A 12,527-nucleotide genomic window follows, 5' to 3' on the forward strand; every position below is an offset into this window, starting at 1 on the left:
CAATCCTGCCAGGGTCTTGTCTATGCTGTCCCTTTCACAACCATCCCCCTACCACCAGGCTGACACGTGGTTGTGGGGGCACAAGGCCAGCTGAACTAGAGTCTGAGGCTGGGCCGAGGACACCCTCCCCATCAGCTGCCAGGGTCACTGGCGGTCAAAGGCAGCTGGTGGGGAAGGAACTGGACTCCAGCCCTGGGGGACGGATGTGGTGATGGTGGGAAGCAGGCTTGGTGCCAGGAGGGGCGTCAGAGGATGAATAAGAGCAGATAGAGTGTTGGGGAGAGGTAGCCAGGCAAAGGGGGTGAGGCCCGGTGGAAGGCAAGAAGGGGCATACACTCAGAGCTTTGCAGCTGAGGGTTTTAATTTTTTGAGATGGGGTCTCACTCTGTCCACCAGGCTGGAGTGCAGTGGCACAATCACAGCTCACTGCAGCCTCAAACTCCTGGGCTCGAGCAATCTTCCTACCTCGGCCTTTTGAGTAGCTGGGACTACAGGCATGCGCCACCACACCCGGCTAATTTTTGAATTTTTTTGTAGAGATGAGGGGTCCCTATGTTGCCCAGGCTGGTCTCGAACTCCCAGACTCAAGTGATCCTCCCTCCTCAGCTTCCCAAAGCGCTGCTGGGATTACAGGCATGAGCCACCATGCCTGGCTAATGCAGGTGAGGTTTTTAGTGTCATCCAGCTAAGGCGACCCCTTCCCCTTGCAAAAAAGGGAGACTGAGAACAATCAAATTAAGAGCCCAGAGAATGTCAGGGTGGTCTGGGGTGTTTCAAGGGCTGGTCTGAAAGAAATTGGAGGTGAAACGCAGGGTAGGAGTGCGGGGCCAACTGGCAGGCCCCAGCAACATAAAGGAAAAGTTGTTGGGGCTGAGGAGGCTTGCTAAGAGAGGGCAAGTGAGGGAAAGAGGTGATCTAGGGACACGGTGTGAATGAGGCGGGGATGAGATCACAGGGTTATTACTGGGAGACCCCTGAGGGAAGAAGGCCACAGGGACAGGACGAGCCTGTCTTCTTAAGGGAGGAGACCACCCCTCATATTGTCTTATGCCCAATTTCTGCCTCCAAAGAAAGAAAAAGTAAAAACTAAAAGGCAGAAATGAAATCCACAAGCGGACAGCCCGGCGCCACACCCTGGGCCTGGTAGCTAAAGATCGACCCCTGACCTAATTGGTTATGTTATCTATAGATTACAGACATTGTATAGAAAAGCACTGTGAAAATCCCTATTCTGTTTTGTTCCGATCTAATCACCGGTGCATGCAGCCCCCAGTCATGCAGCCCCCAGTCACGCATCCCCTGCTTGCTCAATCGATCACAACCCTCTCACGTGCACCCACTTAGAGTTGTGAGCCCTTAACAGGGACAGGAATTGCTCACTCAGGGAGCTCGGCTCTTGAGACAGGAGGCTTGCCGATGCCCCCGGCCAAATAAACCCCTTCCTTCTTTAACTCGGTGTCTGAGGAATTTTGTCTGCGGCTCCCGCTACATTCTGAGTGGGGAAAGGGGCTATGGTAGTCCGAGGACCCCACGGAGTCAGGAAGATTGAGAGGTGAGAGTGCTGAATGGTGAGGGGCTTTGGGGCTAAGGGAAGTGCCCGCGACCCCACCTGACCCCAACGCCCACGGGCCAGGGGCAGAGGAGAAAAACGTGGGTGGGCAGAGGGAGGCAGGCGGCCAGGGGAAGGCCCAGGAGGAGGGAGATCAACATCAACCTGCCCCGCCCCCTCCCCAGCCTGATAAAGGTCCTGCCGGTCGGCACCTCCCAACCAAGCCCTCCAGCAAGGATTCAGGTTGGTGCTGAGTGCTTGGGAAGGACACCCGCCTCCACTCTGCAAGAACTCAAAAAGGGAGATGAGGGGATCGAGGGAGGGAGGCAGGAGGGTGCCACTGATCCCCTGAACCCCTGCCTCTGCCTCCAGAGTGTCCCTCCGGCCCCGCCATGAGGCTCTTCCTGTCGCTCCCGGTCCTGGTGGTGGTTCTGTCGATGGTCTTGGAAGGTAAAAGTGGGATGGGAGAATTGCGGAGTTGGAGATTTGGAAGAGTGAAGGTGGCTACAGGCCTGGGGTCCCGGCTTAGAGGACCTCTGAGAGCTCTGGGGCCCCTTCTGGGTCGTGGTTGCCCCATCGTGGTCGGGTGGGTCTCCAGGTTCTCCCAGGCTCAGTCCGGCAGGCGCCAAATCTGCCCAGGAGAGCCCTAGCAACCGATGACGTATTGACGCCCACACCTCTAGGATTGGCTGTCCTGCTTCGACAGCCTTGAAAGTGGGTAAGCTGGGTGGGGGACTCTGGGAGGGGTCAGTGCTGAGTAAGGCAATTCCCAGCGGCTTGATCCCCACGCGATCACTCCAGTATCCTCCCCATTCTTTTTTTTTTTTTTTTTTTCTTGAGACAGACTCTCGCTCTGTCACCCAGGCTGGAGTGCAGTGGCGCGATCTCCGCTCACTGCAAGCTCCGCCTCCCGGGTTCACGCCACTCTCCTGCCTCAGCCTCCCGAGTAGCTGGGACTACAGGCGCCCGCCACCGCGCCCGGCTAATTTTTTGTATTTTCAGTAGAGACAGGGTTTCACCGTGGTCTCGATCTCCTGACCTCGTGATCCGCCCACCTCGGCCTCCCAAAGTGCTGGGATTACAGGCGTGAGCCACCGCGCCTGGCCATTCTGACCACATGATCCCCAAGGATCGCCTTATCCATCCCGGGATCCCATCCTAAGGGGGTTCCAGTAACAAATTTTTGGCCGGGCAGGGTGGCTCACGCCTGTAATCCCAGCACTTTGGGAGGCCGAGGCGGGCAGATCACTTGAGGTCAGGAGTTCGAAACCAGCCTGGCCAACATGATGAAACTTCATCTCTACTAAAAATACAAAAAATTAGCCAGGCATGGAGGCACACGCCTGTAGTCCCAGCTACTCGGGAGGCTGAGGCAGGAGAATCACTTGAACCCGGGAGGCGGAGGTTGCAGTGAGCCGAGATCATACCACTGCACTCCAGCCTGGCCGACACAGCAAGACTGTGTCTCAAAACAAAACGAAACAAAACAAAACAAAACAAAACAAAAACAGCCAGGCGTGGTAGTGCACACCTGTAATCCCAGGTACTTGGGAGGCTGAGGCAGGAGAACTGCTTGAACCCGGGAGGTGGTGGTTGCAGTGAGCCGAGATCACGCCACTGCACTCCAGCTTGGGCTACAGAGCAAGACTCCATCTCAAAAAAAAAAAAAAAATTTTTTTGAACCCCTGCCCATCTTCCTGGCAGGCCCAGCCCCAGCCCAGGGGGCCCCGGACGTCTCCAGCGCCTTGGATAAGCTGAAGGAGTTTGGAAACACCCTGGAGGACAAGGCTCGGGAAGTCATCAACCGCATCAAACAGAGTGAACTTTCTGCCAAGACGCGGTTAGAACCCTTCCCAGGGCACGGGAGGGCTGGGGTGTGTTTTTGGGTGGAGCCCTGGCGGATGGTCCAAGATGAACAGATTGAAAAAAAACCAAGTCCTAGAGAGGCTGACAACGTCCGTCTGGTCACACAGCTAGATCTCAAGGTGCTCAGACTTCAAGGACAGTTTCCCTGACTCCCATCCAGGCCACATTTTAAAAGATGGTCTTGGGCTGGGCACGGTGGCTTATGCTTGTAATCCCAGCACTTTGGGAGGCCGAGGTGGGCGGATCGCCTGAGGTCAGGAGTTGGAGACCAGTCTGACCAACGTGGTGAAACCCTGTCTCTACTAAAAATACAAAAAAATTAGCCAGGCATGGTGGCATGCGCCTGTAATCCCAGCTAGTCGGGAGGCTGAGGCAGGGGAATTGCTTGAACCAGGAAGGTGGGGGTTACAGTGAGCTGACATTGTGCCACTGAACTCCAGCCTGGGCGACAGAAGGAGACTCCGTCTCAAAAAAAAAAAAAAAAAAAAAAAAAGATGGTCTTGCCCAGGTACGGTGACTCACACCTGTAATTCCAGCACTATGGGAAGCTGAGATGGGAGAATTGCTTGAGCCCAGGAGTTCGAGACCAGCCTGACCAACATGGCGAGATCCTGTCTCTATTAAAAAAAAAAAAAAATTAGAAAAAAAAAAAAGATGGTTTTGTGAGGTAATGAAAAAAGGACCCAAGCTTGGCCAGACCTGGGTCCACAGGCTGGCGTAGCACCCCTTACTTCCTGTGTGATCTTGACAGAGGGGCATTACTGTGAGCCTCAGTTTCCTCTCCTATAAACTGGTGGTTCTGTGGGGAAGTAAAGGAGAAGGCCTACAGGGTGTCTGGTACATGTAGATGCTCAGTACATCATGAAACCCACCCTTGCTCCCTTTGGCAAGTTAGAGAGTCATTCATTCCTTAAAAAATATTTATCGAGCATCTGCTAAGTGCTGGAAACTGTTTCAATGTGGAGAATAAAACAGTGAAGAACGTGCCGAGCATGGTGGCTCACACCTGTAATCCCAGCACTTTGGGAGGCCAAGGCAAGCAGATCACCTGAGGTCAGGAGTTTGAGACCAGCCTAACAGGGAGAAACTCTGTCTCTACTAAAAATACAAAATTAGCCGGGTGTGGTGGCGCATGCCTGTAGTCCTAGTTACTCGGGAGCCTGAGGCAGGAGAATCACTTGAACCCGGGAGGCGGAGGTTGCAGTGAGCCGAGATCATGCCACTGCACTCCAGCCTGGGCGACAAGGCGAGACTCCATCTCAAAAAAGAAGGCCGGGCGCGGTGGCTCACGCCTGTAATCCCAGCACTTTGGGAGGCTGAGATGGGCGGATCACAAGGTCAGGAGATCGAGACCATCCTGGCTAACACGGTGAAACCTCGTCTCTACCAAAAATACAAAAAAATTAGCCGGGCATGGTGGCGACTGCCTAGAGTCCCAGCTACTCGGGAGGCTGAGACAGGAGAATGGTGTGAACCCGGGAGACAGAGCTTGCAGTGAGCCAAGGTCACGCCACTGCACTTCAGCCTGGGCGACAGAGCAAGACTCTGTCTCAGAAAAAAAAAAAAAAGAAAGAAAAAAAACTCCTGGCACAGTGGCTCACCAGGTAATCTCAGCACTGTGGGAGGCTGAGCGGGTGGATCACGAGGTCAGAGTTCAAGACTAGCCTGCTCAACATAATGAAACCCTCTCTATACTAAAAACACAAAAATTAGCTGGGTGTGGTGCCAGGCACCTATAGTCCTAGCTACTCCGGAGTCTGAGGCAGGAGAATCACTTGAACCTGGGAGGCAGAGGTTGCAGTGAGCTGAGACAGTGTCATTGCACTCCAGTCTGGGTGACAGAGAAAACTCCATCTCAAAAAAAAAAAAGGAAGGGGTTGGTAGCAAGAGATGGCAGGCCTTGAAAGCCAGGCCAGGGTGAAGTGTTTCTTATTTTTATTTTATTTTTTAATTTTTTTAAGTTTTTTTTTAAATTTTTTTTTTTGAGACGGAGTCTCGCTCTGTCACCCGGGCTGGAGTCCAGTGGCCCAATCTCGGCTCACTGCAAGCTCCACCTCTCAGGTTCACACCATTCTCCTGCCTCAGCCTCCCGAGTAGCTGGGACTACAGGCGCCCGCCACCATGCCAGCTAATTTTTTGTATTTTTAGTAGAGACGGGGTTTCGCCATGTTAGCCAGGCTGGTCTCGATCTCCTGACCTCGTGATCCGCCTGCCTTGGCCTCCCAAAGTGCTGGGATTACAGGTGTGAGCCACCATGCCCAACCGAGGGTGAAGTGTTTAGACTTCAACGTGCTCTAGTCCATCTGGGAAACTAAAGCAGAAGTTGGCCCACCCAGCTCAGCAGTCCTCCTAATCCCACAGACAGTGGGGATGGAGATTCAGCAAGGGGAAGAGGCGGGAGTCAGGTAGCAGGTAGAATTTGAACAGCCTGGGAGGTAGCTGCACACAGTGACTCCCTTCCTTATTCCTCCCCACAGGGATTGGTTTTCAGAGACATTTCGGAAAGTGAAGGAGAAACTCAAGATTAGCACATGAGCATCTGAAGGGTGACATCCCAGGAGGGGGCTCTGAAATTTCCCACACCCCAGCGCCTGTGCTGAGGACGCCCTCCATGTGGCCCCCAGGTGCCACCAATAAAAATCCTATAGAAAATTCTCTCCTGAGTGCTTCTTTACTCTGGGGAAGGCGCTGCGGGAGAGGGCAGGGGCTAAACCTTAGGGACTCCTCACAAGCCCTCCAATGCCCTATCTACTTGCCCTGTGCTGAGGATGTTTTAACTCCATGGTCTCAAAAGAATCTTCCTAAGAACCCTGCAAACTGGGCCTTATTAATCCCATAAGGGCATTGAGGCCCAGAGAGGTGAAGTTACTTGTATAAGGTCACACAGCCAGGAAGTGGCGAACTGGAACTAGATTGAACCCTCAGCCTAGCAATGTCACTATGCTACACTTTTCCTAGTGTGGTCTACCCGAGATGAGGGGCTGAGATTTTTTTGTTTTTATTTCTGTTTTGAGGCAGACTCTCACTCTCTCCCCAGGATGGAGCACAGTGGTGTAATCTCAGCTCACTGCAACCTCCACCTCCCAGGTTCAAGAGATTATCCTGCCTCAGCCTCCCAAGTAGCTGGGATTTACAGGCACGTGCCACCACACCCAGCTAATTTTTGTATTTTTAGTAGAGACAGGGTTTCATCATGTTGGCCGGGCTGGTCTCCAACTCCTGGGCTTAAGCAATCCTCCTGCCTTGGCCTCCCAAAGTATTAGAATTACAGGCGTGAGCCACTGTGCCTGGCTCTTATATAAAATTAAACCACATACACATGAGAAACAACCGTATGTAATTAAGATTTCTTTTTTTTTTTGAGATGGAGTCTGGCCCTTTCACCCAGGCTGGAGTGCAGTTGCACGATCTCCACTCACTGCAGCCTTGCAACCTCCACCACCTGAGTTCAAGGGATTCTCCTGCCTCAGCCTCCTGAGTAGCTGGGATTATAGGCATGTGCCACCATGCCCAGCTAATTTTTTTGTATTTTTAGTAGAGACGGAATTTTGCCATGTTGGCCAGGCTGGTCTCAAACTCCTGGCCTTAAGTGATCCACCCGTCTTGGCCTCCCAGAGTGCTGGGATTACAGGTGTAACCCATAGCGCCCAGCTTAAGATTTCATAAGAAAAAAAATTTTTTTTTTTTTGAGACGGAGTCTCGCTCTTTCACCCAGGCTGGAGTGCAGTGTTGCGATCTCGGCTCACTGCAGGCTCCGCCCCCCGGGTTCACGCCATTCTCCTGCCTCAGCCTTCCGCGTAGCTGGGACTACAGGCGCCCGCCACCTCGCCCGGCTAATTTTTTGTATTTTTAGTAGAGACGGGGTTTCACCGTGTTAGCCAGGATGGTCTCAATCTCCTGACCTCGTGATCCGCCCGCCTCGGCCTCCCAAAGTGCTGGGATTACAGGCGTGAGCCACTGCGCCCGGCCTTTTTTTTTTTTTTTTTGAGACGGAGTCTCACTCTGCCGCCCAGGCTGGAGTGCAGTGGCACGATCTCGGCTCACTGCAAGCTCCGCCTCCCGGGTTCACGCCATTCTCCTGCCTCAGCCTCCCGAGTAGCTGGGACTACAGGCACCCGCCACCATGCCCGGCTAATTTTTTTGTATTTTTAGTAGAGACGGGCTTTCACCGTGGTCTCGATCTCCTGACCTCGTGATCCGCCCGTCTCGGCCTCCCAAAGTGCTGGCATTACAAGCCTGAGCCACCGCGCCCGGCAAGAAAAATATCTGTAAGCCACGTATCTAATAACAGGTTAATATTCAGGCTGGGTGAGGTGGCTCATGCCTGTAATCCCAGCACTTTGGGAGGACAAGGCAGGTAGATCACCTGAAGTCAAGAGTTCGAGACCTGCCTGGCCAACATGGTGAAACCCTGTCTCTACTAAAACTACAACAAAATTAGCCGGGTGGGGTGACACATGCCTGTAATCCCAGCTGCTTGGGAGGCTGAGGCAAGAGAATCCCTTGAACCCAGGAGTCGAAGGTTGCAGTGAGCCAAGATTGCGCCAGTGCCCTCTAGCCTGGGAGACAGAGTAGGACTCCATCTCAAAAAAAAAAAAAATTCAAAATATATAATATACAATCCTAGTTGGAACATCAAACACCACAGCCACTGTGGAAAACAGCATGGGGTTTCCTCAGAACATTAAACATAGAACTCCCAAATGATCCAGCAATCCCACTTCTGGGTATTTATTCAAAAGAATTGAAATCAGGACCTTGAAGAGATGCCTGCCCTCCCATGTTCACTGCAGGTCTGCTCAATACCCAAGATATGGAAACAACCTAAATGTTTATCAACAGATGAATGGGTCAAGGAAATGTGGTCTACACATGCAATGGAATGTAACGCATCCTTAAAAAGGAAACCCTGAGGCCAGGCTCTGTGGCTCACGCTTGTAATCCCAGCACTTTCAGAGGCCGAGGCAGGAGGATCACTTGAGGCCAGGAGTTGGAGACCATCCTGGCCAACATGGTGAAACCCCGTCTCTACTAAAAATATAAAACAATTTAGCCGGGCATGGTGGCGGGTGCCTGTAAACCCAGCTACTCGAGAGGCTGAGGCAGGAGAATCACTTGAACCCAGGAGGCAGAGGTTGTGCTGAGTGGAGATCGCGCCGTTGCACTCCAGCCTGGGCGACAAGAACAAAACTGTCTCAAAAAAAAAAAAAAAAAAAAAAAAAGGAACTCCTGAAGCCAGGCTCAGTGGCTCACACCTGTAATCCCAGCACTTTGGGATCCCAAGGCAGGAGGATCACTCAAGGCCAGGAGTTGGAGACTATCCTGGCCAACATGGTGAAACCCCGTCTCTACTAAAAATACAAAAAATTAGCCAGGCATGGTGGCGTGTGCCTGTAATCCCAGCTACTCAGTAGGCTGAGGTGTGAGAATCGCTTGAACCCAGGAGGTGGAGGCTGCAGTGAGCCGAGATCTTGCCACTGCACTCCAGCCTGGGCATCAGAGCAAGACTCAATCTCACAACATAAAAGGAAATCCTGAAACTGGACACAGTGGCTCATGCCTGTAATCCCAGCACTTTGGAAGGCTGAGGTGGGAGGATCACTTGAGGCCAGGAGTTTGAGACCAGCCTGGGTAACATGGTGAGACACCGTCTCTATCAAAAAGAGAAAGAGAATAAATAAATGTATAAATATTACTCTCTGGGGTTAATGCATCCCCTTCTCCCCCAAAATCAACCCTCCAAACTCCTATACTCTCCTTTCTTCTCACTCAGCATCCTGTTAGAACTCAAGTCAGATTTTTTGTTTTTTGTTTTTTGAGACGGAGTCTCACTCTATTGCCCAGCCTGGAGTGCAGTGGCACCATCTCAGCTCACTGCAACCTCTGCCTCCCAGGTTCAAGCAATTCTCCTGCTCAGCCTCCCGAGTAGCTGGGATTACAGGTGTGTGTGTGCCACCACACCCAGCTAATTTTTGTATTTGTAGTAGAGACGGGGTTTCACCATGTTGCCCAGATTGGTCTCGAACTCCCCAGCTCTAGCAATCAGCCCTCCTGGGCCTCCCAAAGTGTTGGGGTTACAGGCATGAGCCACCATGCCCAGCCTCAAGTCAGATTATGCTCTTCCTCTGCTCAGAATTCTCCTGATTCTCTCAGAGTAAACCCAGAAGCACTTACCAAAGGCCTACAAACGGGACACTACCCCGTCCCCGATCACCTCATCCCTCTCTCTCCATCACTCACAAGCAACTCCTAGCTATTCCTCCAATGTACTGGGCAGGCTCCCACCTCAGGGCCCTTGCAGTTACTGTTTCTCTTGCCTGGAATGTTCTTCCCCAGGGGTCCAGATATCTGCCTGGCTCCCTCCTCACTTCCTCCAGTTCTCTTCCAAAATCATCCCCTGCCAGACGTGGTGGCACACGCCTGTAATCCTAACCTTTGAGAGGCCAAGGTGGGAGGATTGCTTCAGCTCAGAGGTTCAAGACCAGCCTGGGCAACATAGCAAGACCCCATCCCTCCTAAAAAAAAATTAGCTGGGCATGGTGGTGCACACCTGTGGTTCCAGCCACTCGGGAGGCTGAGGTAGGAGGATGGCTTTGAATCAGGGAGGTTGAGGCTGCAGTAAGCCATGTTCTGAATTAGATACTGGTGATGATCATGCAACCTTGCCAATATAGGAAAAACCATTGAACTGTACATTTTCAAAGGGTAAATTTAGCCGGACGCGGTGGCTCATGTCTGTAATCCCAGCACTTTCGGAGACCGAGGCGGGCAGATCACCTGAGGCTGGGAGTTCGAGACCAGACTGACCAACATGGAGAAACCCCGTCTCTACTAAAAATACAAAAAATGAACCGAGTATGGTGGCGGATGCCTGTAATCCCAGCTATTCTGGAGGCTGAGGCAGGAGAATCGCTTGAACCTGGGAGGCAGAGGTTGAGGTGAGCTGAGATCACACCATTCCACTCCAGCCTGGGCAACAAGAGCAAAACTCTATCTCAAAAAAAAAAAAATTAATTAAGAAATTAGCCAGGCGTGGTGGCGGGTACCTGTAGTCTCAGCTACTTGGGAGGCTGAGGCATGAGAATCGCTTGAACCTGGGGGGTGGAGGCTACAGTGAGCCTAGATTCCACCACTGCACTCCAGGCTGGGCAACAGAGTGAGACTCCATCTCAAAAAAAAAATAAATAAAAGGGTAAATTTTATGGAATGTGAATTATAATTCAATTTTTCTTTTATTTTTTATTTATTTTTTTTGAGACAGAGTCTCTGTCGCCCAGGCTGGAGTGCAGTGGCGCGATCTCGGCTCACTGCAAACTCCGCGTCCTGGGTTCAAGCCATTCTCCTGCCTCAGCCTCCCGTGTAGCTGGGACTACAGGCGCCAGCCACCATGCCTGGCTAATTTTTTTTGTATTTTTAGTAGAGACGGGGTTTCATCGTGTTAGCCAGGATGGTCTCAATCTCCTGACCTCATGATCCACCCACCTTGGCCTCCCAAAGTGCTGGGATTACAGGCGTGAGCCACCGCACCCGGCCTATAATTCAATTTTTCAACATGCATTAGGAGGGACATTTCGAACTCTTTTTTACCCCAGACTTTCCTACCATCACCCAGAATATCCAGCCAGGAGGCTAGTGGCTAGAGACACCAGAAGTTTAGCAGGGAGGAGGGCGTAGAGATTTGGAGAATGAAGGGATGGGATTCAGACCAGGGCCAAGGACCCAGGGATGGAGAGAAAGAGATGAGAGTGGTTTGGGGGCTTGGTGACTTAGAGAACAGAGCTGCAGGCTCAGAGGCACACAGGAGTTTCTGGGCTCACCCCGCCCCCTTCCAACCCCTCAGTTCCCATCCTCCAGCAGCTTTTTGTGTGCTGCCTCTGAAGTCCACCCTGAACAACCTTCAGCCCGCTCCTGTCCCTAAAATGGGCAAACATTGCAAGCGGCAAACAGCAAACACACAGCCCTCCCTGCCTGCTGACGTTGGAGCTGGGGCAGAGGTCGGAGACCTCCCTAGGCCCACGCCACCTCCAACATCCACTTGACCTCTTGGATTTTGGTGGAGAGGAGCAGAGGTTGTCCTGGCGTGGTTTAGGTAGTGTGAGAGGGTCCGGGTTCAAAACCACTTGGGGAGTCATCAGTAAGTGGCTACGCCCCCACCCCGAAGCCTGTTTCTCCACCTGTACAATGGAAATGATAAAGATGCCCATCTGGTAGGGTTTTTGTGGCAAATAAATAAGTTTGGTTTTTTTGTTTTGTTTTGTTTTTGAGATGGAGGTTTGCTCTGTCGCCCAGACTGGAGTGCAGTGGCACAATCTCATCTCACGACAACCTCCACCTGCCTCAGCCTCCCAAGTAGCTGGGATTACAAGCATGTGCCACCACGCCTGGCTAATTTTGTATTTTTAGTACAGATGAGGTTTCTCCATGTTGGTCAGCCTCGGCCTCCCAAGTAGCTGGGATTACAGGCCTGTGCCACCATATCCAGCTAATTTTTTCTATTTTTGACAGGGATGGGGTTTCACCATGTTGGTCAGGCTGGTCTCGAACTCCTGACCTCAAATGATCCACCCACCTAGGCCTCCCAAAGTGCTTAGATTACAGGCGTGGGCCACTGCACCTGGCCAAATTTTTTATTTTTTTTCTAGAGATAGAGTCTTACTACGTTGCCCAGCCTGGTGTCAAACTCCTGGGCTCAAGCAGATCCTCCTGCCTCAGCTTCCCAAAGTGGTGGGATTATAGGCGTGAGCCACCGAGCCCAGTCAGTAGCCCCCTCTTTGCCTCTCACTGAGCCCTACTGGATGTTCTTGGTTGTGTGACAGTTTCCGCATCTATAAAATAGAAACCCCTATAGCAGAGGGGAGGATGAGGTTGGAAAAGCAGGAGCATTGTTATGCTATTCTTGTGGGGTCCGGGAAGCAGACATCTGGGTGGATGTTTGGGGAAGTAGGGGGGCCCCTGGGGCTGACAGGGGCTGGAAGCTCTGAGCTGGCCAGAGGGATGTTGCAATCCTGCCAGGGTCTTGTCTATGCTGTCCCTTTCACAACCATCCCCCTACCACCAGGCTGACACGTGGTTGTGGGGGCACAAGGCCAGCTGAACTAGAGTCTGAGGCTGG

At 52.2% G+C, this 12,527-nt stretch overlaps 1 protein-coding gene across 2 annotated transcripts; it reads left to right on the forward strand.

Annotated features, from left to right (window-relative positions):
* Positions 1-1,163: 1,163 nt before the first annotated feature.
* On the forward strand, positions 1,164-6,070 carry APOC1 (apolipoprotein C1). 2 transcript variants are annotated; one of them, XM_030795720.1, is made up of 4 exons: positions 1,164-1,552; positions 1,922-1,999; positions 3,254-3,389; positions 5,893-6,070. In XM_030795720.1, exons 2-4 carry the CDS (start codon positions 1,942-1,944, stop codon positions 5,948-5,950), a joined length of 252 nt encoding a protein of 83 aa, XP_030651580.1. In that variant the 5' UTR covers positions 1,164-1,552; positions 1,922-1,941; the 3' UTR covers positions 5,951-6,070. The 2 variants fall into 2 exon arrangements, with proteins under 2 accessions (XP_030651580.1, XP_030651579.1); XM_030795719.1 differs by lacking the exon at positions 1,164-1,552 and adding an exon at positions 1,677-1,792.
* The last annotated feature ends 6,457 nt before the right edge of the window (positions 6,071-12,527 follow it).

This window comes from Nomascus leucogenys, chromosome 17 (genome assembly GCF_006542625.1).
Source record: "Nomascus leucogenys isolate Asia chromosome 17, Asia_NLE_v1, whole genome shotgun sequence".
Classification (NCBI taxonomy): domain Eukaryota; kingdom Metazoa; phylum Chordata; class Mammalia; order Primates; family Hylobatidae; genus Nomascus; species Nomascus leucogenys.

Bases quoted from the DNA above. Each gene is read 5' to 3' on its own strand.
- APOC1 (XM_030795720.1), top strand. From the start codon at position 1,942: ATGAGGCTCTTCCTGTCGCTCCCGGTCCTGGTGGTGGTTCTGTCGATG. The intron at 2,000-3,253 runs GTAAAAGTGGGA...TCTTCCTGGCAG, and splicing joins TCTGTCGATGGTCTTGGAAG to GCCCAGCCCCAGCCCAGGGG. The intron at 3,390-5,892 runs GTTAGAACCCTT...TCCTCCCCACAG, and splicing joins GAACTTTCTGCCAAGACGCG to GGATTGGTTTTCAGAGACAT.